The sequence below is a fragment of the Leuciscus leuciscus genome (assembly GCF_965113295.1).
Source record: "Leuciscus leuciscus genome assembly, chromosome: 9".
NCBI lineage: Eukaryota > Metazoa > Chordata > Actinopteri > Cypriniformes > Leuciscidae > Leuciscus > Leuciscus leuciscus.
This window is the reverse complement of record NC_138733.1, coordinates 19290600-19317411: the sequence shown is the minus strand read 5'-3', so window position 1 is coordinate 19317411 and position 26812 is coordinate 19290600. Positions and strand designations below refer to the sequence as shown.

Sequence of the window (26812 nt, the reverse complement as noted above, 5' to 3'; positions counted from 1 at the left end):
TAAAGTTTACTCTATTCTTCTCCCAGTTCACCAACCACTTACTTTGATGTATTTCGGGAGAAGTGGATGAATTCACGTGTTGTAAATCCAACAGATCCGATTCTCTGAACTGCGTCTGCGGCCATCGCGCATACAGCTCAACTAACGCGATCGTTATGGTGTTTAAACAACAAAATACTTCCACTTGCATATATTTGACAATCGGAATATCAGATATTTCATGCCATATCTAACAAATTTGTGAAAATTTTGAATAAAAAAGGAAAAATGACATAAAAGCAGATCATCATTCATTCAGCTCTGTTGTTGCTGCGGTGTGTCACGTGACACGAAATGACGCGTCACCTTGGAAACCATAAAGTGACACATTCTAAATAACGGTCGCCTTGAAAAACTTTTACAAATATTTTAAACTTACGTGTGAAAGGTTTAAAGTTTTTCCACGTTGTAAAAATAATACACAAATAAATAAAACGTAATACATTAAAATTATAATGGAAGTTAAACTTAAAGCACCATCGTACAGCAGAGTAGTCACGTGGTGCGTCATTCTCTCCAGGATGCGCTGCAGGGAAAATAAACATTTAATCATGAATGCTCATTATGTATTTGTAGGCTACTTATCATTTTGATACTAGGGGGCTAATAAAGCTAATATAGACACTTACAGCATGTGATGCCTTCATTATAAGGCTTATATAAGGCTTTTAATTTTTTGCGGCTCCAGACAGATTTTTTTTTTTTTTTCGGGTCCAATATGGCTCTTTAAACATTTTGGGTTGCCGACCCCTGGCTTAACCCATCAACTTGCATTATTTCAGCTTTTTTTTTATTTGTATTTTTTTATTACATTACCCATGATGCTATACAGAAAATTACACCACTCAGAGTCGAAAAAACAACACGCGCCAAAATAACTCTTTAGCTCCGCCCACTTCCAATAAGCGCTGCGAATGACGTAATTGAGTCGATCTCACTGATCTATATAATGCCGCCATCATATAGATCAGTGGTCGATCTCCATATGCTCTCAACAGTAGCGTTTTTAACCACGAGAGTTCTCCAAATTTAGAACTAAGTCTAAAGTCTTTAGAATTTAGTCTAAATTAAATCAGCTCATCATTTAAAGCAATCGTGTCTCTTATTGGATTAAACTGCTCGATTCATGTTTCTTAAAGCTACACTGTGTAATTTTTTAAGTTGATTCTTAGCAAAAAACACTTTGTTCTTTCAAAATTATATGTGCTCATTAATGTGTAATTACTTTCCACCAACTAATTAAGTATTCTCGTAAGCGTAGAATCTGCTGTATAGAATACATACGAGCAAGTCGCTCGAATGGCGGAAGCCATGTTGCGCCTTCATCTTGAAAATACTTTAGCCAAAGAGGGACATACCTGGAAATTCAAGCTTCGCCTTTTGCGTTTTTACAGTCAGTGGCACCGTGACGAATGTGAGAGGGAGATTACTCGCGACTGCCGGCAGATTTGAAATAATGCGGCCACCGTAGGAGTTAAAACGCCCTCGGAATGAGAGGGGCTAGAAAGTAATATTCAATTGGTTGTCATATACAATTTCACCGCTAGATGGGAGAAAATCCTACACAGTGTAGCTTTAATGAACGTTTAAGCGTCAGAGTTATAGGTGAATACCAAGCAAACACAATACGTTGGCACAACGTACCCAACCTTCTAACAACGTTTTAACAACGTGGTCAAAAGGTTGTTATAACTACGTTGTGTGGTGAAGATTGTTACAGCGTTGACACAATGTTGACATTAAACCACCGTTCAGGGCCATTGATTAAGGTTGTGCCGAGGGTGTCTGGACAACCACTGGACGAGATATGTAGCCTACTCGTCACTGTCATGAAGCGAGAAAATCAGCCTTTTAAATGTCAACCGCCCGTTGTGTTGTCTCATTCTTCATCAAGCAAGGATACGTGAGTATTGCGTTTAATTGACCTCAGCTAAATAAGATACATGATTATTCAAACACAACCAACTTCATTTTCTAATATGACTAATGTAGCCTCGCTCGCACTGTTTCGTTTTTTATTTGATTTGTCTGATATTTAGTCTCGTTCGTTTCTTTGCTCCTCTGGATTTGTTGATGTTTCCTGGACTGATTCCGGTAACCGACCTTTATCCATAGACTGTAAAAAAATATGGACGTAGTGTCCGTGACGTCACCCGTAGGTTTCTGCAGACCGTTTTTGAAGCCTAAAGTGGGCGTGGCCGACCGTCGCCATCTTGGCAGCGCGTCACTCCCGAATGTGTTGTCATGAAAGGAAAAATTAGCTGTATAGACCAAAGCCACTTTTTGCTCCAGGCTGTAAACATGTTTTTTTCTGCTGTAAAGTTGGGCATTTTAACCTGGGGGAGATGCAGATGTGACTCACTTTTGCAGCCAGCCTCAAGCGGCCAGTTGATGAATTGCCGTTTAATTCACTTCCGTGTTGGTTTCAAGAGAGAGACAGGGAGGTTGCCGCTTGCCTTTATCCCCCTGTCTGCCATACAGAACCCGGTTTTGTTCATTAAATGTTCTGATCTTTGCTTTTTATGTTTTATTTATTATACGTAAAAGAAATGTGTATATTGGTTTAATTTTAATTAAACCCTCTGTCATTTTTACTCTTCAAAGTGTACACTTGCTGGTGTTGATTATAATTAGGCTAATTTACTGATAGACCCATTCAATAATAATAAGGATAAACATTAAAGTTTAATTTTTTATCTATTTAAAAAGTATATAATTATGAAATATCTGACTAATTTAAAAAAATGCTAAATGGGGGATGTCTATAGGCCTATCTAGCATTAAAAAAATGTGGTCAGAACGTCGTCTCTCAGTTGCTGAATGTTCCGCAGCAATGTTGCTACAGCCCTGTCGCGTCTTACAATTCTACGTTGTTACAATGTTGCCAGCACGTTGCCAGAAATGCAACGTGCCACAGACGTTGCCACAACGTAAATGTGTTTGCTGGGGTTGAGGTGTTGGGGGCTTGAGATCCTGACCTTAAATGTTTATATTTATATGCATGTTTTACAATAAACTTAAAATATATTGTTTTTATATATAAAATCAACATTTCTAAATTAGTAGTTTTATATTTCTCCATCTTTTTTAAATTTGATTATGCTGTTCGCAATGTTTCATGGGATTGTAGTTCTTTCCCTCACTAAAGCCGTTAAGTACAGTCTTGTACCGTTTTGCTTCAAATCAAAATGTGTAGTGTTGTGATTGACCTCGAAGCTGATTGGCTTAGTTCATGGCTTAACAACTTTTTTTTTTAAATCCTTATGAGAAAAATTTATGGAAAGAAAATTTTTCCCGGAACCAGTGCCACTGAAAAAGGGGCGGGCACTGTTCCACTCAATAGACCTCCCAATAAAGTAGATTTAAATGAATGTAAGTAAACCTGAAAGTCTATTGAAATCTATTGTTTTCTTATTTTAAATGGTTTACACCAGATAATAGGGGGCCGGAGATACTTTTGAGCAGAGGGATTTCATTTGAAAGGTTTTGTAATGTAGCACATGGTATAGTGCTAGACAGTCATTTCTCTTCTTGAGTCCAATGATGTGTGAGAATTGCTTGTGTTATCTTGCTCCTCGTTGTTATTCAGTGAAAACGAATGCGAGCTCTCCATGCCATATGTATAAAGTCTCTTGAGACCTGGTCATTTGTTTTGTGTGCATCATTATAGAAATTGCTCTGTACTGCCAAACATAACAGAGCATAAAGATGGCTATCAACTGAAGTGCAACAACTTCAGATAGATACAAAACAATCCCCAAAAAGGTTGGTATAGCACATTCCAGATGAAAAGGAGAGCTGCTGCTGGTGGCTATTAATATCTGTGGGGTTTGTGTTCAAATCTGATGCAGCATTGGTCAAGAATGGATTGATGAGGTGAGTGAGATTGATGGGAGAAGGTCAGAATTATTTTTTTTTTTTTAGGTTTGTATTGAGAGGAGGTTCAGCAGTAGGTGGTAAATGCTGGAGTGTTTCCTCATGGGAGATGGTTTCAAACAGAGATGGAGTAGGATGTAAATGTAGGATGTGGCCTGTTTTTGATTTCAGCATTTAAACCCGAAAGCATAAACCTGTGAAGATGTCATAATAGAACACGTCTCTCTTTGCAACAGTAAGAGGGTTGGAGTTGCACAGTTAGGATGAAACGTCTTCTTTGTCAGGAACTTGAACTTCTTAAACTGCTGAAAAAAAACCCTGCATCCTTTTATTGCTAAACACTTCAGCAGCAAGCAATGAGACTGCTGTGCCTTTCAATTTATGCAGACTGACAGAATGGCCTCTTTGTTTCTTGACCTACTCAGCATGCAGAGCGTTTCTGAGAATCATGCAGGTCATGATGCTCTGTCCTGGGATTGATCTACTCCCATTATGAGCTTCAAAAAACAGGGTTTTTTTTCCTTCTACAAGGCGAACTCAAATGAACTCAAATGGACCATTAGTGAAAAAGTCTATTTTGCATTTTTATTATTATTATTATTCAAATTTAATATAATTTATTAATTACAAATGATATTATCATAATCGTTTCAGTTTAATCACAGTTTTAATCACAAATTTTAAAAGTTGAATTACGTTAAAATCCTCATTTTCTTATTTCCAGTTTTAATTTTTTTAAACCCAGATGTTCTCAGATTATATATTGTATTATATATATATATATATATATATATACACACACACAGTATATGTGTCTTTCAGTAAAGAAAGGCAAAATTAGGCCTGGTTGGAACACACATGTATCTCAGTTTCTCACTGAAGCCCGTGAAGCAACAACATCTTGGGTCCTAGCGGGCAAACCTAGACAGGGGTCCATATTTGAGCATAAAAAGAGGACAAATGCGAAATATAAATATGCAATTATATTTATTAGGAAGAATGAACAAATCATGAGAGCTGATTCCATGGCTAAAAAACTTTTAGGCAAGGACACAAAAGCCTTTTGGAAAGATGTAAAAATGATTAATAATAGCAAACCCTCTCTCCCCTGTACAGTAGACAGAGTCTCTGGAACAAATATGATTGTAGAGCTGTGGCGACAGCATTATAGTAAACTATTCACCTGTGTCCAGAGTGAACCTTACCAGGTTGATAATGTTACTGTAGTGGACACAATTAAAACTCATGAGATTTTTCAAGCAATCAAAAACTTGTCTGTAAATAAAACTACAGGTATGGATCTCATCTCTGCTGAACATCTTAAGTTTGCAAGCTTAAGGTAGCACCTCTTCTTGCCTTATGTTTCACTGCCTTTATTGTACATGGTTTTATGCCAGACTCCATGAGGAAGGTTCTCCTAGTCCCTGTAGTAAAAGACAGAGTAGGAAAAGTGGGCAACTCAGATAATTACAGACCCATTGCGCTTGCTAGTATACTCTCTAAAGTTATTGAGCATATCTTTCTGGCAAGGATTGACTAAATAATTCCTTCAACAGACAATCAATTTGGGTTTAAGCCCAAACATGGCACAGATATGTGCATTTATGCCTTAAAGGAATTACTAAGTGACTATAAGAGCAAGAATTCATCTGTTTTTATATGTTTTTTAGATGCCTCTAAGGCGTTTGATCGTGTGAATCATCGAAAATTATTTCATAAACTGTGTCAAGCGGGTGTGCCTAGGTATATAGTTAGATGCTTGCCATACTGGTATGCAAACCAGACTATGCAGGTCAAGTGGGCAAATTGTGTGTCTGCTCCTTTTCAGGTTTGCAATGGGGTCAGACAAGGAAGTATTTTATCCCCTGTTTTGTTTAATTTTTTTATGAATGACCTGTCTAAGCGGTTAAACCAGTGCAGAACGGGCTGTATGGTTGGAAGTTCAGTAGTAAACCATCTAATGTATGCTGATGACTTGGTAGTGTTTAGTCCCAGTACAGCTGGTTTCCAGCATCTTCTCAAACTGTGTTCTGAGTTTGGAGAACAACATGATGTCAAATATAATCCTTCTAAAAGTGTAATCATGATCTGCCGAACGAAAGAGGACAAATGTATGACATTCCCTGACTTTAAGTTGTCTGGTAATGTCCTTAAGGTTTGTGATGAAGTCAAATATCTTGGTCATGTGATCACTGACCGTCTGTCTGATGATGAGGACATTTATCGTCAGTGTCGTATGTTATATGCACAAGCTAATGTACTCCTTCAGAAATTTGGTTATTGTTCTGATGAAGTTAAATTAACTTTATTCAAAGCATATTGTACTTCATTGTACACAGCAAATCTCTGGTGGAACTACAAAAAAGCCAGCCTTCAGAAACTACAAGTGGCTTTTAATGATGCACTAAGACTTTTGTTAAAAAAGCCGAGATGGACTAGTGCCAGTGACATGTTTGTGTCTGCTAGAGTTAACACATTGAAGGCTGTTTTGAGAAACACAATGTATAATTTCATTTGTCGTTTCATTTATCTATCTATCTATCTATCTATCTATCTATCTATCTATCTATCTATCTATCTATCTATCTATCTATCTATCTATCTATCTATCTATCTATCTATCTATATAATAGTTTTATTTTATATAAAATATTCCTGTACTGAAGCTAATAAAGAGAATGTTTTATAGTTTAGACATATTTGTTCTTAATTTTGTTTTACATTCTTAAAAATCCTAAAACTGTTTAGTGTGTGTGTGTGTGTGCAAGTTTTCAATTTTGAATTGCAGATTTTAAAATGTGATTTCAAACTTTTGGACTTTTGAGTTTAAAACATTTTCAAATATAAATAAAAAAAATATTTATATAATATAATAATATTATATTATAATTTATTTATCTATAGTGTAAAGACACACAGGGTTTTATCCTCCACTGCTGGATGAAAGCATTACACTGGCCTGCTCTCTCCATGCTGTCGTTTTGCGTTGCTGTTGCCATGGTTTCCCAGTATCGTGGGTATAGCAACCACCAGGCCTGCCATTTTTAGCCTGTGCTGAGACCAAGCCTGCTGGCAATATCTCACTCTTTAAGCAATGCAGTCCTGCCATTGTATTAGAGCTCTGTACAGACACACCACCCTAAGAGAGATCCGTTTCAATCCCTTCCACAATTCATTTCCTGTTTGTCCGAATAGATTGGAAAGCATTTGGCACGACTGGTGGAAACACAATCAGACCGTTTGTTGTGTAGGTCTAGGACTGTGAATCATGTGCTCTTTGTCTTCCTGTGAGATCAACATAATAAAGCAGCCATAATCCCAATGATGAAATCTGTAATCCTTAACTCTGACCTTTGCACTAAACTTCACTGGGTTCCCATACATTACTACTTTGTCCAGATTAAATCGTCGACATTCTAATTGTAAGATTAGACGCATTTCTTATGTTTGTGTTAATATTCAAACAGGGATCTAATCCCAACAAATATCCTTCCCGACGGTACCGTAACGAGTCCTTTTTGTGTATAGAAAAGCAAGATGGGCATAAATGTACACTGATGGCTTAGCCGTCGTGAGCATAAACATGTAGCATTTGCATATGCATTTCAGACTGTATGGATTACTGGAGTGCAGGAAACACGTTTATCCTCATTCTCAGATGTTTTTCATCAAGCGTTTGACCTATATATATATATGTGCTGTCAGTCATGTGACTGAAAGTGCTTTAACTTAATAGCCATGCAGTCAATAGCCAAAACAACGTCTTTTGATTTTGTGCACTATTTCAACATAAGGCACATTTCAGCTCAAAATGCCATTTTGCATTTGTCAGTTTCTTCAGCACTTGTCATCCATGTGATGACTGAAAGCTGGAAAGGTTATATATTCGGTATGCGTATAATAATTGCAGTAATTGCACTGAAGCCGCTTCCCCGACCACGCGTAGGTTAAGTAGGACCAGTGTGTGGGTTTGAATGATGAAATACAGTTCTCGAGCGAATACAATAGAAGCCTTCAGATGCATACAGCTCATGATGTGCTGTTCTCACTGGGGTTGATGGATGTTGTTTATGAGGGGAGAGAAGACAGGAGCTGATGACTGAACGATGGATGCTGGTGTACAACTCACTGATGTGTGTTAAATGTGTGGGCTCTGACGAAGCTTCGGCTTCACATCTGTCACGTTCTGTTGCGCATGAGGACTCCACTGCCACGTATGAACAATTCACACATTAGGCATCGCATCGGGCCTTGAATAGAACAATCTAGGTTCATTCTTGAAGGTCCATTTTTGTGTACTAGACACGGTTTTGGCTACGAAAAAGATGCTGAACATTTCCACTGATATTGCTTAGAACATTTATACAGTTCATTGAACACTATGGCCTGGTTTCACAGACAGGGTTTATACAGGCCTATGTCACGAAAAAATTGAAGACCGGAAGTACGTCTTTTAGTAGGGATACGGCTCTTCCGGTTAGCTTTTTACAATGGCGGAGTCCGATAGATACCGCTGGACCAAATCTCTCCGCAACCTTTTTTTAAAAAAAACAAAAAATAGTGGGTCACACTGTATGGGGTAAGTTGTCACATTGAAACTTGCTATTAAACACTCTATTACACTGAAAACAAATTGGTGTAGAAACAATTTTCACTTAGAAATTACTAGTAAATTTCACAATATAATAAGAAAGAAGCGCCAAGTAACACATTGAATTAAACATGGACTTTTTAAGTAGAAAGACTGAAATAGTCTTTAGTAAGTAAAAAAATACTCCAATAATATTTGTTTAATCATTTATATAGTGTATGCTTTATAGCTAAATTAGACCACAAAACAATTAGTCTATGAATGACAACAATTTACACAAGAGCTAACATGCAAAAATAAGAAACCATTGTTTGGTTTGTAATAAATGAATGGAATGTAAAGAATGGTGAAACAATATATTATACAATTATTATAACATTTCAAATACGTGACAATTTCAACTTATTTATGAAAAATTACCTTTAACCTTTTATCAGCGAAACAAGTTTTTTGTTGTTGTTCTAAAGACTTTTGAAATTCACTGCTAAGCAACGAAGCCAGTTTGAAAGTGGATCCCGCGGCGCATGCGCAGTGAGCATGCCTGTCATGAGTAAGTGGCTACTTAGTAAGAAAACAAAGACAGACGTCTCTTATTCTACAGCTGCGGTGGTTTGACGATGGATCGTCTGTACTGCTCATGTGGATGCAAAAGGAAACACAAGGAATCAGCAATCCTTCTCTGTTACTGACATCTTCTGAAGCAGCTCGTTTTGGAGGCGCTGGATTTCTTCACTTCGCGCGCATTTTCTACCGGAATCATTAAGATCCACAGGTCTTTAGATTCACGAGCGTCGCCATGGAACAGCAGCGTCCGCTTCTAGCTTAAGACGTTTACGGATGTTTGTATCTCGGTAAGAAACCTCAAACTTTTTCTTGAGAAACATAAAACGTTCTTTCCGTCCCGTAAACCTCAGCTCCGAGTTGTTTCATTCACAGCTTGTTATTAAAGTCATAGTGTGTCATCTTTACAGACCTACTGTGTCAGCGATGTAAACATCTGCTGTAAATAGTGAGTATTTGACAATCGCGCGCGATTGGGCGCTGTCCGTGGTGCTGAAACCCATATTCTGTCAGTCATATAGATCTGTGTGTGTGTATGTGTGTGTGTGTATATATATATATATATATATATATATATATATATATATATATATATATATATATATATATATATAAGCGTTTAATCTCTTTAAAATTAAGTTTCAGTGTCGGTTTTTCTTTTTTCTCTCTGTACTAACAGGAAGACTGAGACACCGCCCTGTTATTACAACTCCCAGCATGGCAACTCACACGAGGCTTGTGTTGCATTTGCTATTGCTGTTCCTATTTGCTGGTAAGTGTTTTGATATTTTAAATTTCTAATTCGAACGATAAATAATGAGTATTTTGTAACAGACACATTTTTGTCATTTAAAAAGTAAAAAGAAAGAAAGAAAATACTAGTGAGATACAGTAATGGTTTAATAGTCTGAGATAATACGAGTTTTTATTATAGTTTTATATTATTTATAGGAACTGAATTGTATTAAACTGATCATATTTAAAATAAGCATACTAGGTTTTGTCCTGTTAGCCATGTGTGGTTGTCATATGCAATACAGAAACATAAATAGACCTCTGAAGATAAATTTATTCTCAATGTTTTATTGCATTTGTTTTTTATTTTACAGTTTGTATCTCCCATGTAAATGTAAAAGACATCAATGTGTGGTTACAGCATGCTATATATTACTTTTAGATAAAGATGTTTTTGTCAATCCACTTGAGTATTTGTAGGGACACCCTGTTCAATATTTTTTAATCATAAATTATTCTCATTAACTCGCTCCCCCAGCCTCTTAAATGACTGTATCTCCTAGGATACAGAAACCATTTAAACCAGTTAATTATACAACAGAGCATTAGTATAGACAGTGTTTGAGATTTGTGAGGTGCTTGAACATGAGCCACACATTTACATATCAAATTACAAGTACAATCCCTGCATACAGAGATGGCATTGATTCAGCTTTAAACAGTAACATTAGTGTCAATGACTCAGACAGCCTCTCTTCACAGACTGTGGCAGTCTGGTGTCATCAGAATATTAAGTTCTGAAATAGATTTAGAATTGTATTTCATCTACCACCAAGTTCACATTATTTGACTAGTGCCGAAGTATGTCACAACTAGTTATTATTACACATCATCTACAGTATGCTTGTGGGCTGGACAACTACATTTGGTGTTTCCATTGGCCCATATGACCCTTCAAACAGAAAAGGCACGATCAGTGTTGACAGCTTGTGCTGGAGGCAAATGAGTTATGTAAGATGGTCTCCATTTCAACAATGGCAGAGAGGTTATGTTCACAGTCGAGTGAACACTCCAGAACAATCTTCACATCATTGAGGCCTCGGCCCGGCCCCTGCTCAATGGGGTATTCTGTGCGGCCAATACTGAACATGTGTCTGCAGCAATCGGTTCACTTTAAAGTATGTTTTTGTCTGATGGGGAGAAGAATGTGCCGTGAGCTCTTTCTGGAATTGTAGCTTGTAATGGATAATAATCCCTCTCTGTCTCTTTTTTTCATTCTCTGGTGCTCCGTTGAGAAAACTCTGCCTCAGATTTAATTGACCTCCATAAAGTATATGCAGATTGAAGCTACATTTTTGGAAAGGTGTTAACTTTTCACTCCAATGGCCATTAAAGGCATGATTGTATGCCCTACATGTGGTTGAAAGGTAGATAGATAGTTGGACCGATAGACAGATAGATAGACAGATAGATAGATAGACAGATAGATAGACAGATAGATAGATAGATAGATAGATAGATAGATAGATAGATAGAAAGCAGCTTTACAGTGATAACCGGAAAATGATGTATTTCGGCTGTTGTTCACCTGAAGTCAGATCAGTGTTGATTCAGTTCCATTGTAAAGATCATCAATTATTAAATTAGTTCATTTCATCTACAAAGCAGTTCTGCAGAAAACAATGATTTCATCGTCCAGCTCTGTTCACTTCTTATACAGCAGCGTCAATACAGTCAAAACAATAAGATCAATAATATTGTTGAATATTAAATGTCCCCAACTAAGCAAGCCAGAGGTGACAGTGGCAAGGAACCCAAACTCCATCAGGTGACAGAATGGAGAGAAAAAACTTTGGGAGAAACCAGGCTCAGTAGGGGGGCCAGTTCTCCTCTGGCCAACGAACAAACACGGTGTGACTATGATTCATTATGATCAGTAGCATTCAAATATTCTTTTGCTTGAAGATCGATTCATCACACCAGTATGTAGCCCAAGTTGACCATGCGGAGGACCTGTCTGGTTCTTGTGGTCTCTGCGGAGGATCTGTGCTGATGGCTGTCATGTCGACGAGGCCTTTTTTAGGGGATTGTCTACTCTAGTAGATACGGGTCGCATAGATAGATAGATAGATAGTAAGATAGATCGTTGGATATGATCTTTCTTTCTTTTCCATCTTTGGATCGATGGCTAGCTAGATAGATAGACAGACCAACAGATAGATTTATGAAGTTTGCATGTGTGTATGCAGTAATACTCTCTGTGCTTTCTGCAGTGCAGGAAGTCCGGCTGGTGTGTGTGGATGTGCCATCCAACTCAGAGGCCATTGTAGGGCGTGCTATGAAGTTAACCTGCATCTACTGCATGAAACGAGAGGAGATCTCTGCCGAGACCAAAGTGGAGTGGTCCTACACCAGTCCAGATAAAGAACAAATGCTGGTGAGGTCACCTCTTAGCTTTTTTTTATACATGTTGTATTTAATAAATGAATATATATAGTACAGGCCAAAAGTTTGGAAACATTACTATTTTTAATGTTTTTGAAAGAAGTTTGTTCTGCTCATCAAGCCTGCATTTATTTGATCAAAAATACAGATTTTTTTTTTTATATTGTGATATATTATTACAATTTAAAATAATTGGTTTTCAATTTATTATACTTCAAATTATCATTTATTTCTGTGATGCAAAGCTGAATTTTCAGGATCATTACTCCAGTCTTCAGTGTCACATGTGACATCCAGTCTATCACATGATCCTTTAGAAATCATTCTAATATTCTGATTTATTATGAGTGTTGGAAACAGTTCTGCTGCCTAATATATTTGATGAATAAAAGGTTAAAAAGAACTGCATTTATTCAAAATAAAAAAATATTTTCTAATAATATAAATCTTCTTTACTATCACTTTTTATCAATTTAACACATCCTTGCTGAATAAAAGTATTGATTTATTTCAAAAAAATAAAATAAAAAATAAATTACTGACCCCAAATTACTGACCAGTAGTGTATATTGTTGTTACAAAAGATTTCTATTTTTAAAACATTTCCATTCCTTTTTTTTCTTTTCTTTTTTAAAACTTTTTATTCATCAAAGTATCCTAAAAAAAGTATCACAGGTTATGAAAAAATATTAAGCAGCAGAACTGTTTCCAACTTTGATAATGAATCATCATATTAGAATGATTTCTAAAGGATCATGTGATAGACTGGAGTAATGACCCTGAAAATTCAGCTTTGCATCACAGAAATAAATGATAATTTAAAGTATAATAAATTGAAAACTAATTATTTTAAATTGTAATAATATATCACAATATTAAACATTTTTTCTGTATTTTTTATCAAATAAATGCAGGCTTGATGAGCAGAAGAAACTTCTTTCAAAAACATTAAAAATAGTAATGTTTCCAAACTTCTGGCCTGTACTGTATCTGACACATAATCATCTCTCCAATACAGATCTATCTGTATGACCGCCAGCCGCAGCAACCAAAGGACGTAGAAGAGCAGTGGAAGGACCGTCTGACGTGGAACGGCAGCAAGGACCTGCAGGACCTCTCCATTAGTATCAAAAACGTCACTTTAAATGACACTGGCACATACGAATGTAAGGTGTCCCGCTTCTTTGAGTTCGATTCATTCAAGCATTCTGCCACCAAGACAACCACAATCGATCTGGAGGTGAAAAAGGAAGGTAAGTGAGCGTACACACCGCTAGACATTTCTCACACTGGAATCACAGTATTGTCTAGCAATAATTGATCTGATTACCTCATCTCTACAGTTTGATTTGGATGGCTGCACTGTAAGCCATTTTCAAACATGCTGTAACTTGAAAATCAGATACTACTGAGTTGTTCCTTCAATACGATGTCCTGACATGTTGTTTGTGTTGTTCTAGTAATGGTGTGCTCTGTTCTTTTTTTTATTGTTATTTAAGCTTACTTATTGGAAGGCAGGAAGTTGTTTTCAGGGCTTTATCTAAGCAACCACTTACCTCTCTATCTGTTGTAAGGGGTAATGTAAAGATTCTGGTTTGTATGCTATTATCTGGATGCCTGAGATTGCTGAATGCAGAGTACTTCCTCTCACTTCAATCGAATATACTTTACCTAATGTATATTTGTCTATATTTAATCATGCAACCCCAGTGCATCATCTCTATCTGTGAGTGTCTCGGTTCGCAGATAGAAATATACAACGTTGTATTTAAGTGATGGGTTTAGAGGATAATTTGAATTGCAACCAGCCTTCCAGAACCACAAACTTACAGTACAACTCTGCTTTTACATTCCATGCCATTTAAGATCTATACACCGCAGTGCATGAGACATACATAATAAACTTTTTATAATGTGATCACATCCTTTTTTTTTAACAATCATGCAAGATTAAGTAAATCATTTTGTACGAATTATTTTTTCTATAAAATGTCACATGCGCTGCACTAATGTCTATGTATACACAGTGGTTCTCAACTTTACTTTTTTTTATTTTTTTAAATGCAAAACAGTTTGTGGATACATTATGAATATAATCAGATCAATGTGGGTCGGCTTCTGCTCTGAAAGATGAAGCTGAGAACCTCTGATCACACAGTCACTCTATGTTGATCTTTTTGTAGACTATTTACATGCCTTATGGTGTGAAGTCTAACTTTTGAGTCTCACTGTCCTCCAAGGGAAAGTTGACATGAAGTATCTGAGCATGTTTGTATTATTGTGTTGTTTTGTGTTTGCAATTGCATGTGAATTATTTACTGTAATGTGTCTTCTAAAGGACATGCAGAAATATGTATCCATCTATTTCTACCTACTTACTCGCTTAAAAATCTGATTTACCAAATAAAATCAATTGCAAATTTCATAGATTATTTAGATGAATTCTTGCCAGCAGTCAATTCATTTCTGATTACAGACCTTCTATGCATGCTGTTGTAGTCTTGTGCTTGTGTTCATATAATAAAAAAAACTGATTAAAACACAGTGTTTTAAAAACACATACAAACAAAGTGGTTAAAATTGTTATATGAAACCAGTTGCTCACAAATGTATCACCTGGATGCAAAGCATGACTGCTCATCTCTGATGTGACGTATAGTTGCACTTTGTTTTTACTAACCATTATAGTTCCTGGTGACCTAAAATAGCTTCGAAAACTATCCTAGTGCATTACAGTAGTGATTTGCCCAATCATGCATTCTGCACTTTTGTCCTCATTCCCAGTACACTTGAGAGTGAGATTGCATTCATCACAAACATCCTTATTGGCACAGTCTCTGTCTGGCAAGCCTCTTCTGATTGCTCAATTAATTATACAAAATTCCATCTGATAACATATTTTCATTTTCTTAGCGAGTCGAGACACCGCAGCGCTGTACTCCGAGATCATGATGTATGTGCTCCTGGTGTTTCTCACATTCTGGTTGCTGGTGGAGATGATCTACTGCTATAGGAAGATCTCCAGATCTGACGAACAGGCACAGGACTCTGCGTGAGTATTACATTTTCATGTGAACCCAGGGCTGGACTGGCCATCAGGCATACCGGGCATTTGCCCGGTGGGCCGACGTGCTTTTTGGGCCGATACATCTCATACTCATACATAATTTGTATTATAATATATATATATATATATATATATATATATATTTTTTTTTTTTAACGGCCAATAAAATTTGTACATCGGCGGCCCATTCGTTTTGTTTTGTTTTGCTGAATTGGCGGAGCTGGGTTTGTGCCGGTGTAATGCAGTGGTTAAAAAAGTCAGTGTTAGTTTTTTTTTTTTCTGACAGACCAGCCCATGAAACACGTAGATCAGCGGCCCATTGGTTCTTTTCTTGATTGACACTGGGCTGGCCCAATCACAACTTTAAACGAGTGAGCGAGCGTGCAGCAGTGTCAGTTGTATCTGTCAAAATAGTCTGCGAGATGGAGAAGAAACGCAAGGATTGTGCAGAGAAATAGCGTGAAAAAATAGAACCAGGCCCTTAAAGCAGACACTGTAAAATGTGTCAGAATATATGCTTTCTGCCCTTCATCAGCTCCAGTGATGATGATGGTAGTGAGGAGGATCAGGAGAGAGATGAGAAAGTGTAGAGCCTGCGGTAAGCAGAACTACTTTCAAAACACTTAAGCTATGTTTAACTTAAGTTTAACACTTAAACACACATGCCCCCGGACCCCCCGGACCCCCCTAGAAAAACCAAGGTCCACCCACCACAGTTTTACCAAAAATCCTGTGAGAAACACTGGTATTGCTATGCCATTGCAGCTTATAGCTTGTTTTAGGATTCATCACTGTTGAGTAGCCTATAGTTCAACTGTATTAATTAATAAATGTCAAATTTTCACTCGTTCCTATACTCACTCATTACATGGCATTAGTGGTTTTAAGGAATAGGAGTTGGTATGCATATTAAGGGCGTGCAAAGATGGGTGGTGTTTATGATCATATAGTGGGCCAGTCTGGGCCAAAATGCCCGGGCCGATTTTTTGTCCCAGTCCAGCCCTGTGTGAACCTAACACTATAACCTAAGATACAAGTTCACAAAAACATATACATGTGTGTGGGTGTAACGGTTTAAATTATTAATGGTTCGGTTTTTATCACGGTTTTAGGGTCACCGTTTCTGTACGGTTCGGTATGTGCTATGTTCAGGGGAAAAGTAGTCCTGTCAAATAAAAATAAAGGAAATAAGAACAAATAATCAAATAATAAGCAACAGCACAAATAAATACAATAGAGCAAAGAAACAATTAAAATAAACATAGTTTTTCAGGTATCTAACACAGGGTCTCCGCGGATCCTTAAAAAGTCTTAAAAGGTCTTAAATTAGATTTTTCAAATTTAAGGCCATAAAAAGTCTTAAAAATCATTTTTTAATGTCTTATTTTTACTTATGAAAGGTCTTAAATTTTAGATGACACTTTGACTTATACTTATCTAAATGCTTCCGAAATTAAAACTATCTAATTAGCGTAGGCCTACGTATTATTTTTTTAAATCTATCTTGGTGGATTTGATTGTTCACGTGACAATTCGCGTGACATTACCGGTAGCCTACATCTGTCTCCTGCACGCGAGAGGAGAGAAGAAAACGAGTAAATGTCAGTTCGATTGTAAGTTCATTCTTTATGTGCTTAGGAGTGTGCGATGTTGTCTATGAACTATGATGATATTGTAATCATTGTTTTAACTATGTATGAGGCACTGCGAGTGCGAGCTGACATCGCGTTTCTCTCATGCTTGCTTTCACTGCGTGATGTGTCAGTGCAGTTAGAGGTTTGTCCCCAAATTAGTTTTTGTCTTATATTTATTATATATTGAGCAAGAGTGCCGTTTTCCTGTGCACAATTGCAAATGTTCTATTTATTTTATACAACAGTTAAATTAACAATAAAGTTAACATTGTGAGTTACTTTTTGGACACAATATTGTCAATTTTCACTTTATATCGCCGACGAGAATTTCATAATGAAGCTGTGGTCCAACAGACAACAATGATTTTTTTTTTTTTTTTTTACTGAAATCCGCGTTTTGAACTAATCATTTTAACGATTCAATGAACAATCACTTGTTTTTATGAATGAATCAGCCGTCCGTTGACTCCAACAACTCGCTTATTAAGACAGTGACTTGCCGCCACCTACTGGTGGTTTCAGTTTCATATTTAAAGTATCCTTTAATTAAAATGTTAAAATTAAAAATCATTTCATATTTAAATATTGAATAGCTTTATTTATGCAATTGTAAATGAAGTGTAAATATAGTATGCTAATGGCAGTTTTGATGCCGCTTCTGTGTCACCTCTGCACTGCAAGGATGGATTTTAATTGAATGATTTAATTTGACATTGGTACTGTGTTGTTCTAATATAATTTAATTTGAATGTTAGAATTTGACATAAAAGGTGATGCATACCTCTAAATACGTTTAGAAACAATGTCCATATATGTATAGGTGAAAATGCCCCTGGAAATCAATTTAAGGTGGAAAATATTGCCCCTTAATAAAAATGTTAATTTCGGTCACTACTGTGAACTGACCACTGCATATAAAAAATATGAATATCTTCGTGGGTCTGCTGTCAACAACAGGCCTAAACCAGCCGGGATACCAGCACAAAAACACAATCAGTAAAATATCATTTAATTATTATCAACAAAACTTTTTAAATATATAGACATATTTTTGTCAATATTGCGCACCCCTAATGTACGGTATTAATTTTGATTTCTTCAGGTCTTAAAAATGTCTTAAAAAGCCTTAAATTTGACTTTAAAAATTGTGCAGATACCCTGCTAACAGTAGTTTTCAGGTACAGAAACATTTTTTTTTTGTGGAGGATATGCAACAACATTGCATATAATCTTCACTGTATAAATGAAATAAAGATTAATCATTATTAAAGTTACAAGAGCTATTCAGTCAAGAGCAGTGATTATTTCCTTGACTTTTGTTGTTTGATTGACATTACAAAAACAGACAGCAGGAATATTAGGCTGCTGTCACTTTAAGAAATAATGCACGGATCCAAACTGACACACGTGCGTTATTTTTTCCCCGACTGATTACGTTCACATAACTGCTAGGATACTCGCCAATAAGGGCATGTTGACAACATTTTTGTGTGAATTTGTCCGTTCAAGCGCAAGACTCAATTTTTGCGCGCTGTCTGAGACACGGCTTTCCTTGTCCGCACTTCGGATCCCACACACAAATCTTCTCACAGCGCGCATGCGTGAGTTCTCTTTCGCATCCTCTTGCGTTTAGATTTTAAAATTTGCGCTGTTTAGGTCTCTCTCTCTCTCTCTCTCTCTCTCTCTCTCTCTCTCTCTGGTTAATTCATTCGAATTGATAAAAAAAAAAAAACATATTACAGGGCTACTTTATTTCACTTCAGAATCCTAGATCTGAGCTGTATGATTATGCTGGAAAATAATCATGACCACCCGACATGAATTATATAAATAATTTTAATAGCACGGCCATTCAAAACATGGGTCTACCATGTGCATAGTAAAACAATCACCCAAAATAATTTTGGCCAGGAATTAATGTAAACACAGATATCGGATTCCAGTGCTGTCTAAAGTGAATGTAAACAGGCGGGCCAAAAAATCGGATATGGCCAAAAGATCGGATTTGTGCATTAAGACTTGCAGTGTAAATGCAGCCTATGTCTCTTCTTCTGAGAAAAGGGTCCATTTAAGTCCATCAAAATGTTACTTCCAGTCTCTATAGTTTACTTCATCATTCAATCCACTCCAAGCATAATGGAAATGTAGGCGTAAGTACGGCCTGTTCGACAGCTGAATAAAACATGTTCTTACTCAGACATGACATTCATCATTATAGACTAACTTGAAAGTTCAATCATTAGTGATGAATTTAATGCTGTATTCTGGAGATTGAGTTGTTTGGATACTTGATGGACTACCATAACACACAAACACAGGCATATGGGTAATGTGTGCATAAGTGCTTTTAAAAGGGTGCATTACTGTGACCTAATTCCATCAGTCATGTAGAGCAGATGGGAAGAAGTGGTGGCACATCAGGCGTACTTGTTGTAATCAGATTCCAAACTGATACTCATTGATCTCTGACTGTCATTTGATCTCTTCCTGCTCTTTCTTTACCATAAGTTTACTTTGTTGTCAGTCATATTTTGTTGATTTGTTTGTCAGTCATATGAATATGTGATTTATTTTGCTGTCCTCACTCTGCCAGCAGAAGAAAACATGGAGATCCCCAAACATCAGCATCACTGAATATTCAATCAGAGTCATTGAGTATTATAGGATTAGTTTAGCCAAAAAATTATATTTGTGAATAATGACTTACATTTGGACTTAAAATTATGACTTTTTATTATATTTGTAAGGGTCACTATGAACTGTTGTTATATGGCACACTGAAAAAAATGTGCTTCATTTGGTAGCATCTACAGTACATTCAATTATTTTATTGAAGAGAAAATATTATATTGTATTTAGTGCTGTCAAATTGATTAATCGCATCTAACATAAAAGTTTGCGTTAATATAATGTGTGTGTATATATCTATATCTATATATATGTGTGTGTGTATATATATATGAACACACACATATATTATACAAACACAAACTTTTATGTTAGATGTGATTAATCGATTTGATAGCACTAAATATATTATATTCCAATATATTATTTTTTATTATTTAACATCAGTGACCTAAGTACACTAGATTTCCCTTACACATTTAAGGGTTAAATTGGGTTGAAATTGCTCCTAACAAATACATGTTAACACTTTACTGTGGAAGAGCTACATAATGATTTTTCAAAAATGTTTAGTTTTGAGTTCCATGGGGGAAAAGACACCATACAGGTTTGGAGCAACATGATGATGAGTAAAGAAAAAAAAAAGTTGTAATTTTTATTTTGGGGTGAACTATCCCTTTAATGTGGTGATGGCAATTGTCCTGACTGCTGCTTTTGCTGAAGGGACCTAAGGTGGTGCAGAAGTGCACCCTCGACTCTTAGTTTTTTCCTTTTTCTTTTGTACCCATGTGTCTACAGGACAGACTACTTAGCCATTCCCTCTGAAAATAAAGAAAACCCGGGCCCTGCTGTAACGGAATAAAAGTCTTACACCATTACGGTATTTTTGAATTTACCTCTCAATTAGAAACGTCATCAGTAATTCCCCACTCATCCCGAAGTAGCTAACTAGAACCCCTCCACCATCACAGTCTGTTTTTCTCTTTCCTTATCCACATCCTCTCTTTACATCACTGGATCTCCATTCCCATCCACTCAAGCTCATGCCACTCCTCTGTTCACTGCCATATCTGTCCAGCAATTACTAACCTCAGCTGATCTCTCTACATAATTCAATGAGAGGTAAAGTACAGCAGCGGGAATGCTGAGGTCAGGGATTGTTCTCTGTGTAAACTCCTTGATCGATGATTTTAGAATGCATAGATAGTTGTGAAAATGACATGGATCCGTTTATTTTAATTTACTCTGTTTTTTTATTTAGTTAATTTATTCTAAGCAGCTTCCTGCAATGTCATCTGATGGTGGAAAACCAGAATGAGACTTTTACCGCCGCCGTTCCCGCGGCGGCAAAATTGGGATGTGTATTTGCTGCCTTTTACCGCTGAGTGGCGCTGTAATCACAGACTTTGAAAAGTGTCAGTTTATTCTCTTTATGACGTAATCTGCCGCGGCAGTAATCTGAGTTGAGGTCACAGATAAATTCAAGATAAATATTGTGGTTAAACGAATCAAATTCATTAAATTTAAACAAAGTAGACACACGTTAACAGTGTGTGCCCAGTTTTTCTATAATTTAGAAAGGCTATGTCAATAGGATACTTGTCATTTACTTCGTGTTATTTTGATATGTTTGTAGATTTATTAACTGAAACATAACAGTGAAATAAATTAAAATAATTTACCGTAAAATTAAAACATTTTCAGGACTTGCAGTTACTAACCGATGTTAGTCGGTTTAAGCATTCTTTGTTTACATTCAGAATTAAATAGGCTTACATGTTGTTATGATTATCAATTGAATTCTTTAATAAATAATCAACCACAATGCCTATTAGGCCTACTGCCGCAGCAAAAATAAACCAATCGAATTTCAAAGTCGTTCGCGAAATGGCTATACCGGGTGGCGCAAGTGACAGGGCAAAACAGCAGCAACTGCGGCATTTTAAAAGGTAAGTTTCCTATCTGTTTATTTAAAAAAAAAAAAAAAAAAAAAAAAACATGGCGCAAGATCTTGTAAAAAAAAAAAAAAAAAAAAAAACTTTTTTCATTATTTGAACAAAAATTAGACTGATTGAATATGTAAAAATATAAACAAACAAAGCAGAGAATAAAACAGACTTTTAGGGAAAAAATATAGGCCTATTATGCTACAACAGAATTGGGTAACATTAACGAAAGCAAAATATGTAAAAATACATTTCAAACAAAATAAAACAAAACAAATTCGTGGCCGAGTGGTAGGCTATAACTTACGTTTCAATAATTCAGATGACACGGCTTCAAATCCCGAACAAACATGGGCTACTTTTTTATTATTAATGCAGAGAGATTTGATAGTTCTAAAATATTGCTACACCATATTGTTTTTTTCTCCTATAGCCTATATTAAATATTTTATATTTATAAAATAAAATTACCATTCATTTCCATTTTACATTAGGGACAATTTTTATCCAACAGAATGGCTGAATTAACATCTGCATAATAATAATAAAAATAAATAAATAAACAGCACAAGGTCTTGTAAAAACACTTTTTTAAAAAAAAATTCGAGACAGTAAATTGCCAATGTTAAAAAAATAAAAAAATAAAAAAGAATGTAACAAACTTTTAAAACAGAGAAAATAGTAGACCAAGGCTATTCAGACGATACCTCTGTGGTCAATGCATTAACAATAGCCTCTCGGAGCTTCAAACGATCTGAGATCGAATCTCAGTGTAGCCGACAGTGTTTATGTTTTTCCGTTCTTGATGCTTAAATATGCATCTGTTTATTAAAGTCAATCATCTTGTTTAATTATCAATTGTACATTACAACATAAATTTGCTACATTCCAGTTGAGCCGCTGCAAAGACGACACATCTGATGAAGGAAGACTGTCAGCCGATCGCACCAGAAAATGAAGATGATGAAGCTCGTCTTTAATCTGCTAAATTTTTGTGTGTGTGTGTGTGTGTGTGTGTGTGTGTGTGTGTGTGTGTGTGTGTGTGTGTGTGTGTGTGTGTGTGTGTGTGTGTGTGTGTGAATCATTCACGAGATTGAGATGACTGACAGTGATACCCGGCCATAGCAACGGAAGACATTTTTCAAAACAGATCGGACAAATCAGAAAAATACTTTCAATACAGTATTGCTTTCAATTAAAAAATAAACAATGAAAATGTAAAAGAAAAAGAAAATTAATTAAGTTTGAAAACCCATCGCACATTTCAAGGTATGAATAAAGTGTCGGGACAGTTTTTTTTATTTAAACAGGGTTGCATCGATAGAGTTTATTCCCTTTGTGATGCAAAATAAGAAACACAGACTCTTATTCTTGCAACATTTTACATTTTTATTTTGTCAAAGAAATTGCAGCTAAATTAAAACGGTACAAAACGAAAAAAGTTCAAAGCAACATAAATTAAGAACCGGCGTTTTTCTTTGCCTCTCTCGCGCTGGATATTTTTTTAGTAAGTTTGGTCTCCCTCACTGCGCGCGCGGGTCTTTCTCGAAATTAAGCATTTCAGCGTAAAAAAACACCATACAGCTGATAATACTGTATATGTCGCTGTGTGTCATCCACACAAATCACGAAAGAAAAAACTGTAACAATTAGCTTTTGTTCCTTCAAAGATACAACATGCCTTGCTGAATTCACCTTACAATAAAACGAGGTGGGTCGCGAATTAAAGAGCTCTGTATCTGCTAAATTGAAATTGTGTGTAGAAAACCTTTAAATACAATCAATAAAACTACAATATATAATTTAATAAGATATAGGGCCTACTGTACATAGGCTATGGACTTTTGGAGATTTTGAGATTAATCCTTAGAATTTTGCCTTTGCCTGCTCATCAGGCTGGCTCCGACACTCTCCATATGAAAGACGGAACATTAACACCTCTGTCCTGCACCCCCACGATAAAGCTACTATTGCCTTCTCCAAACCCCCCACAGGCTAGCTGAGTTTGCAAAACAAAACAAAGAGTTTGCCACTCGTCGTGGTGTGCCAAAACACTTAATTATTAACTTCAATATTTCATTCAAAACAATCTCAAAACGCTTTGTGACATTTTGAAAAGCCGTGGATGCATTACTGCCACTGGAACCATGAACGCAACAGAATACTGGTTCTGATTTTATTGTTTGTCGTTTAAACGTCATATATATATATGTTTTAGAACTAGACAAATCTCTCTGCATCAACAATAGACTATAAAATGCATTAATAGGCTAATATAAAAATATCAGTAGTCCAAGTTAGTTCGGGTTTCGAACCCGTGTCATCTAAATGATCGTAACGTAAGTTCAACCACTCGGCCACGATTCACTCGTTGCGACATGGCCTAACGTTCCAGTGTGTGTTCGCTCACACGAGCGAGAAGCGCTCTTTATTCAAATGAACGCGCCGCCGCGTTTGTCGAACACTAATTCAACATGCCAGAATAAAACCTGGCTTTAGAACAATGCATAGCGCCACTCGTCGTGGTGTGCCAAAAAAATGACAATAATTTAGTTTCATTTAGTGTTAATGTTTGAGTAAAAAAAATCCTCTACAAATTAAATTAACACAAAGTCGGCTATAAGAGTCCTTTATAGGCTAAAGCAAAGGGCTTACAGTCTTAACATTTAGGCTACTTTGCTTAAATTCGATACATTTATTTTCAGTAGGGCCTAATACATTTGTAGGGATGTAATTTCAGTATGCTTTACCAACGCTATGTATTCAATTAAAGTTCCAAGAGGTCTGGGCTGCGTTTCCCAAAAGCATCGTAAGCCTAAGTTGATCGTAAAAACGATCGTACGACTGATCTTAATATTACGGTCTGTTTCCCAAAAGCATCGTAGCTTAAGTAGCACTTGAAAATCTTCGTAGATCTACGAGTGCTCTGGAGTAATCGTACATCACCAAGTTCATCGTATGAAGACAGATTTATGAGGACACCTGCAGGACAACCGGCAGATTACACCTTTAACTTTATTCAAATGCAATGTGATTATAATATAAGGTTTGATTGTACTTTATTGTTCTTTTTTTGTTGTTGGTTAAATTAATGTATAAATTAAATAATTAAAAAGGTCAGAAAACAAAACAAAAAATAGAAATAATTTAATCTAATAATTCTAATCAAAATTAAATGAATGAACAAAAAATAAATAAAAGAAATCCTTTTAATCTGTTAAAAATTACATCTTTGTTTCACTCTATCTCCTCTAAAAGGACATTAATTTCATCTTTTTGAAAGGAATCTTTTTTTATTTATTTTTTTTAGCTATTTTGTCAGTGCCTCCGCCTGTAGGTGCTTTATATAGACTTGTCTTGATTGCTAATCCACAACAGATGACAATTATTAGGTTAAACGTTCCATATAAGGTTATGTTTCAGCACTTCACGAATGGACAGCGACTCTTAAGTAGCACGTAGAGCGCATTCTCGCGCGTTCATGTTAAGTGCATTTTTGGGAAACGCTCGTGGAATTGCTGCGAGCGTTCGTAACCTTGCACGTAGAAAGCGCTCTTAAGAGCTAAGATACATCGTTATCGGGAAACCCGGCCCTGGGGTGCGTTTCCCGAAAGCATCGTTAGCCAACTATGGTCGCAAGTTCCCTCGTTGCCAATAGAGTTCAATGGACATTGCGATGAACTTGCGACCATAGTTGGCCAACGATGCTTTCGGGAAACGCACCCCAGGTCTCTATATTTCCTTCCCAGCTGACACTAATATGCAAGTGCACAGCAAAAATCTCAACTTGTGCTTGCTGCGAACGCAAGTTATTTAAGGTGTCTCAACTGTACACAGTCTACCCTACAGTGTGAATTCGTTACAAGGTTTCATTTAATTAAATTAATGTGCAGCAATTTGTACAAATAGAGTCTATATGCCTACTATACTGTTGTAGCCATTAAATAATCTCATTTAGTATCATATTTGTTAAAATATTATAATGTTATTTTTTTCCATCTATGTTGAATATGAAAAGTGAACAGCACGAGAAAGATAGGATGCATTATATCGAGAGATGGATATGGAGTGGGTCAGACATGATTTTGACCACTTCATTAAGTTTTGTTTAGTAGAAAACCTTTCTTTAAAGTGAATTTCGTTTTCTATAAATTGTATCTTAATTTTAATCAATTTTTCATCTACCAATTGCTGGATTTAATAAGTAAGAGAAGCAAATATAACAGACACTAATCATGGAGGCGCCCGCGCGGTCACTTGCATTGCACGTCAGCTGGAGCGCATCTCATCCTCCTAACTTAACGAAACTAAGCGTATGCCTCACACAGACATGAGAAATACATCAAATACACAAAGCTTGAAATGTCTTCAAACGAAATAATTCAAAACGAAAAGAAAAAGGCTACTCTCTGATTATGTCTTTATGTGCATTTCTCTCTAGGTGCGTTCACTACAAATATGTCGATCGTCAACTTCATCTTTGCAGTCGACACTGTCAGAAAACACTAGTTTATTGATAAAAATCAATGCATGCATCACCGGATTTACAAATACACATCTTGCTTGTTGCACGCACACATATTATGTCGAAAAAACGAAATATTATGTTGAAATAACATTATTATTAATAATACATCTTTTAGAATATTTGATTAAATGCTGAGTGTTGCGCTTGTTCAATTTAATACAATTAAAACTTTAATTGTGATAATTAAAATAATTGAAAATTAAATATTTAGTGGCCAAGTTTTGCTAATTTATTATATAGGCTATTATATGCCTATTGCCTATATTAAGTAGGTCATATTAAGGCATATATTACGTTTTTTTAGCTGTTATGAGAAAAATAAATCTAACGAAATCTAAAATCTAAATATAATAAATCTAAAAAAAAATTCTAACGCCAATTCAACATGCCAGAATAAAACCTGATTTTTGAATAATGCGTAACGCCACTCGGCCTGGTGTGCCAAAACACTACATTTTAAACTTCAATGTTTAATTCAAAACAATCTCAAAACGCGTTGTGACATTTTTTTAAAGCAGTAGCCTAGCCTATATACATTAAGGGCATTGAAACTAGGATCTTAACTAAAACGCATTCCGCGTAATATCTCAAAAATTATGCCACACTACTCCATTTATTTATTTGTTAAGGACTGCTTTTGAAATCACTATAAATTACTATGCAATTGTATCGCTCACGAGAGCTCTTCATTTATCTAATTCCTCAATAGAATAGTAAAAATATTCAGCGTCATTGCTCCTAATATCGTCTCTATTTTTAACT

The 26812-nt window shown here is 36.0% G+C and overlaps 1 protein-coding gene across 4 annotated transcripts in view; it reads left to right on the top strand.

Moving 5' to 3' along the window:
* scn3b (sodium channel, voltage-gated, type III, beta) overlaps positions 1 to 26812 on the top strand; it is a 30360-nt gene that overhangs the window by 1107 nt on the left and 2441 nt on the right. For 2 of the 4 annotated variants that reach the window (XM_082179648.1, XM_082179650.1), the window contains exons 2-6: positions 9747 to 9839; positions 12076 to 12239; positions 13266 to 13500; positions 15161 to 15299; positions 20375 to 20456. In XM_082179648.1, coding sequence (XP_082035774.1) covers positions 9747 to 9839; positions 12076 to 12239; positions 13266 to 13500; positions 15161 to 15299; positions 20375 to 20438 — 695 coding nt within the window. In that variant the 3' untranslated portion in view covers positions 20439 to 20456. Of the gene's footprint in view, positions 1 to 9746; positions 9840 to 12075; positions 12240 to 13265; positions 13501 to 13746; positions 15300 to 20374; positions 20457 to 26812 lie in introns of those variants that run through there. The other 2 variants (XM_082179649.1, XM_082179651.1) reach the window with 2 other exon arrangements.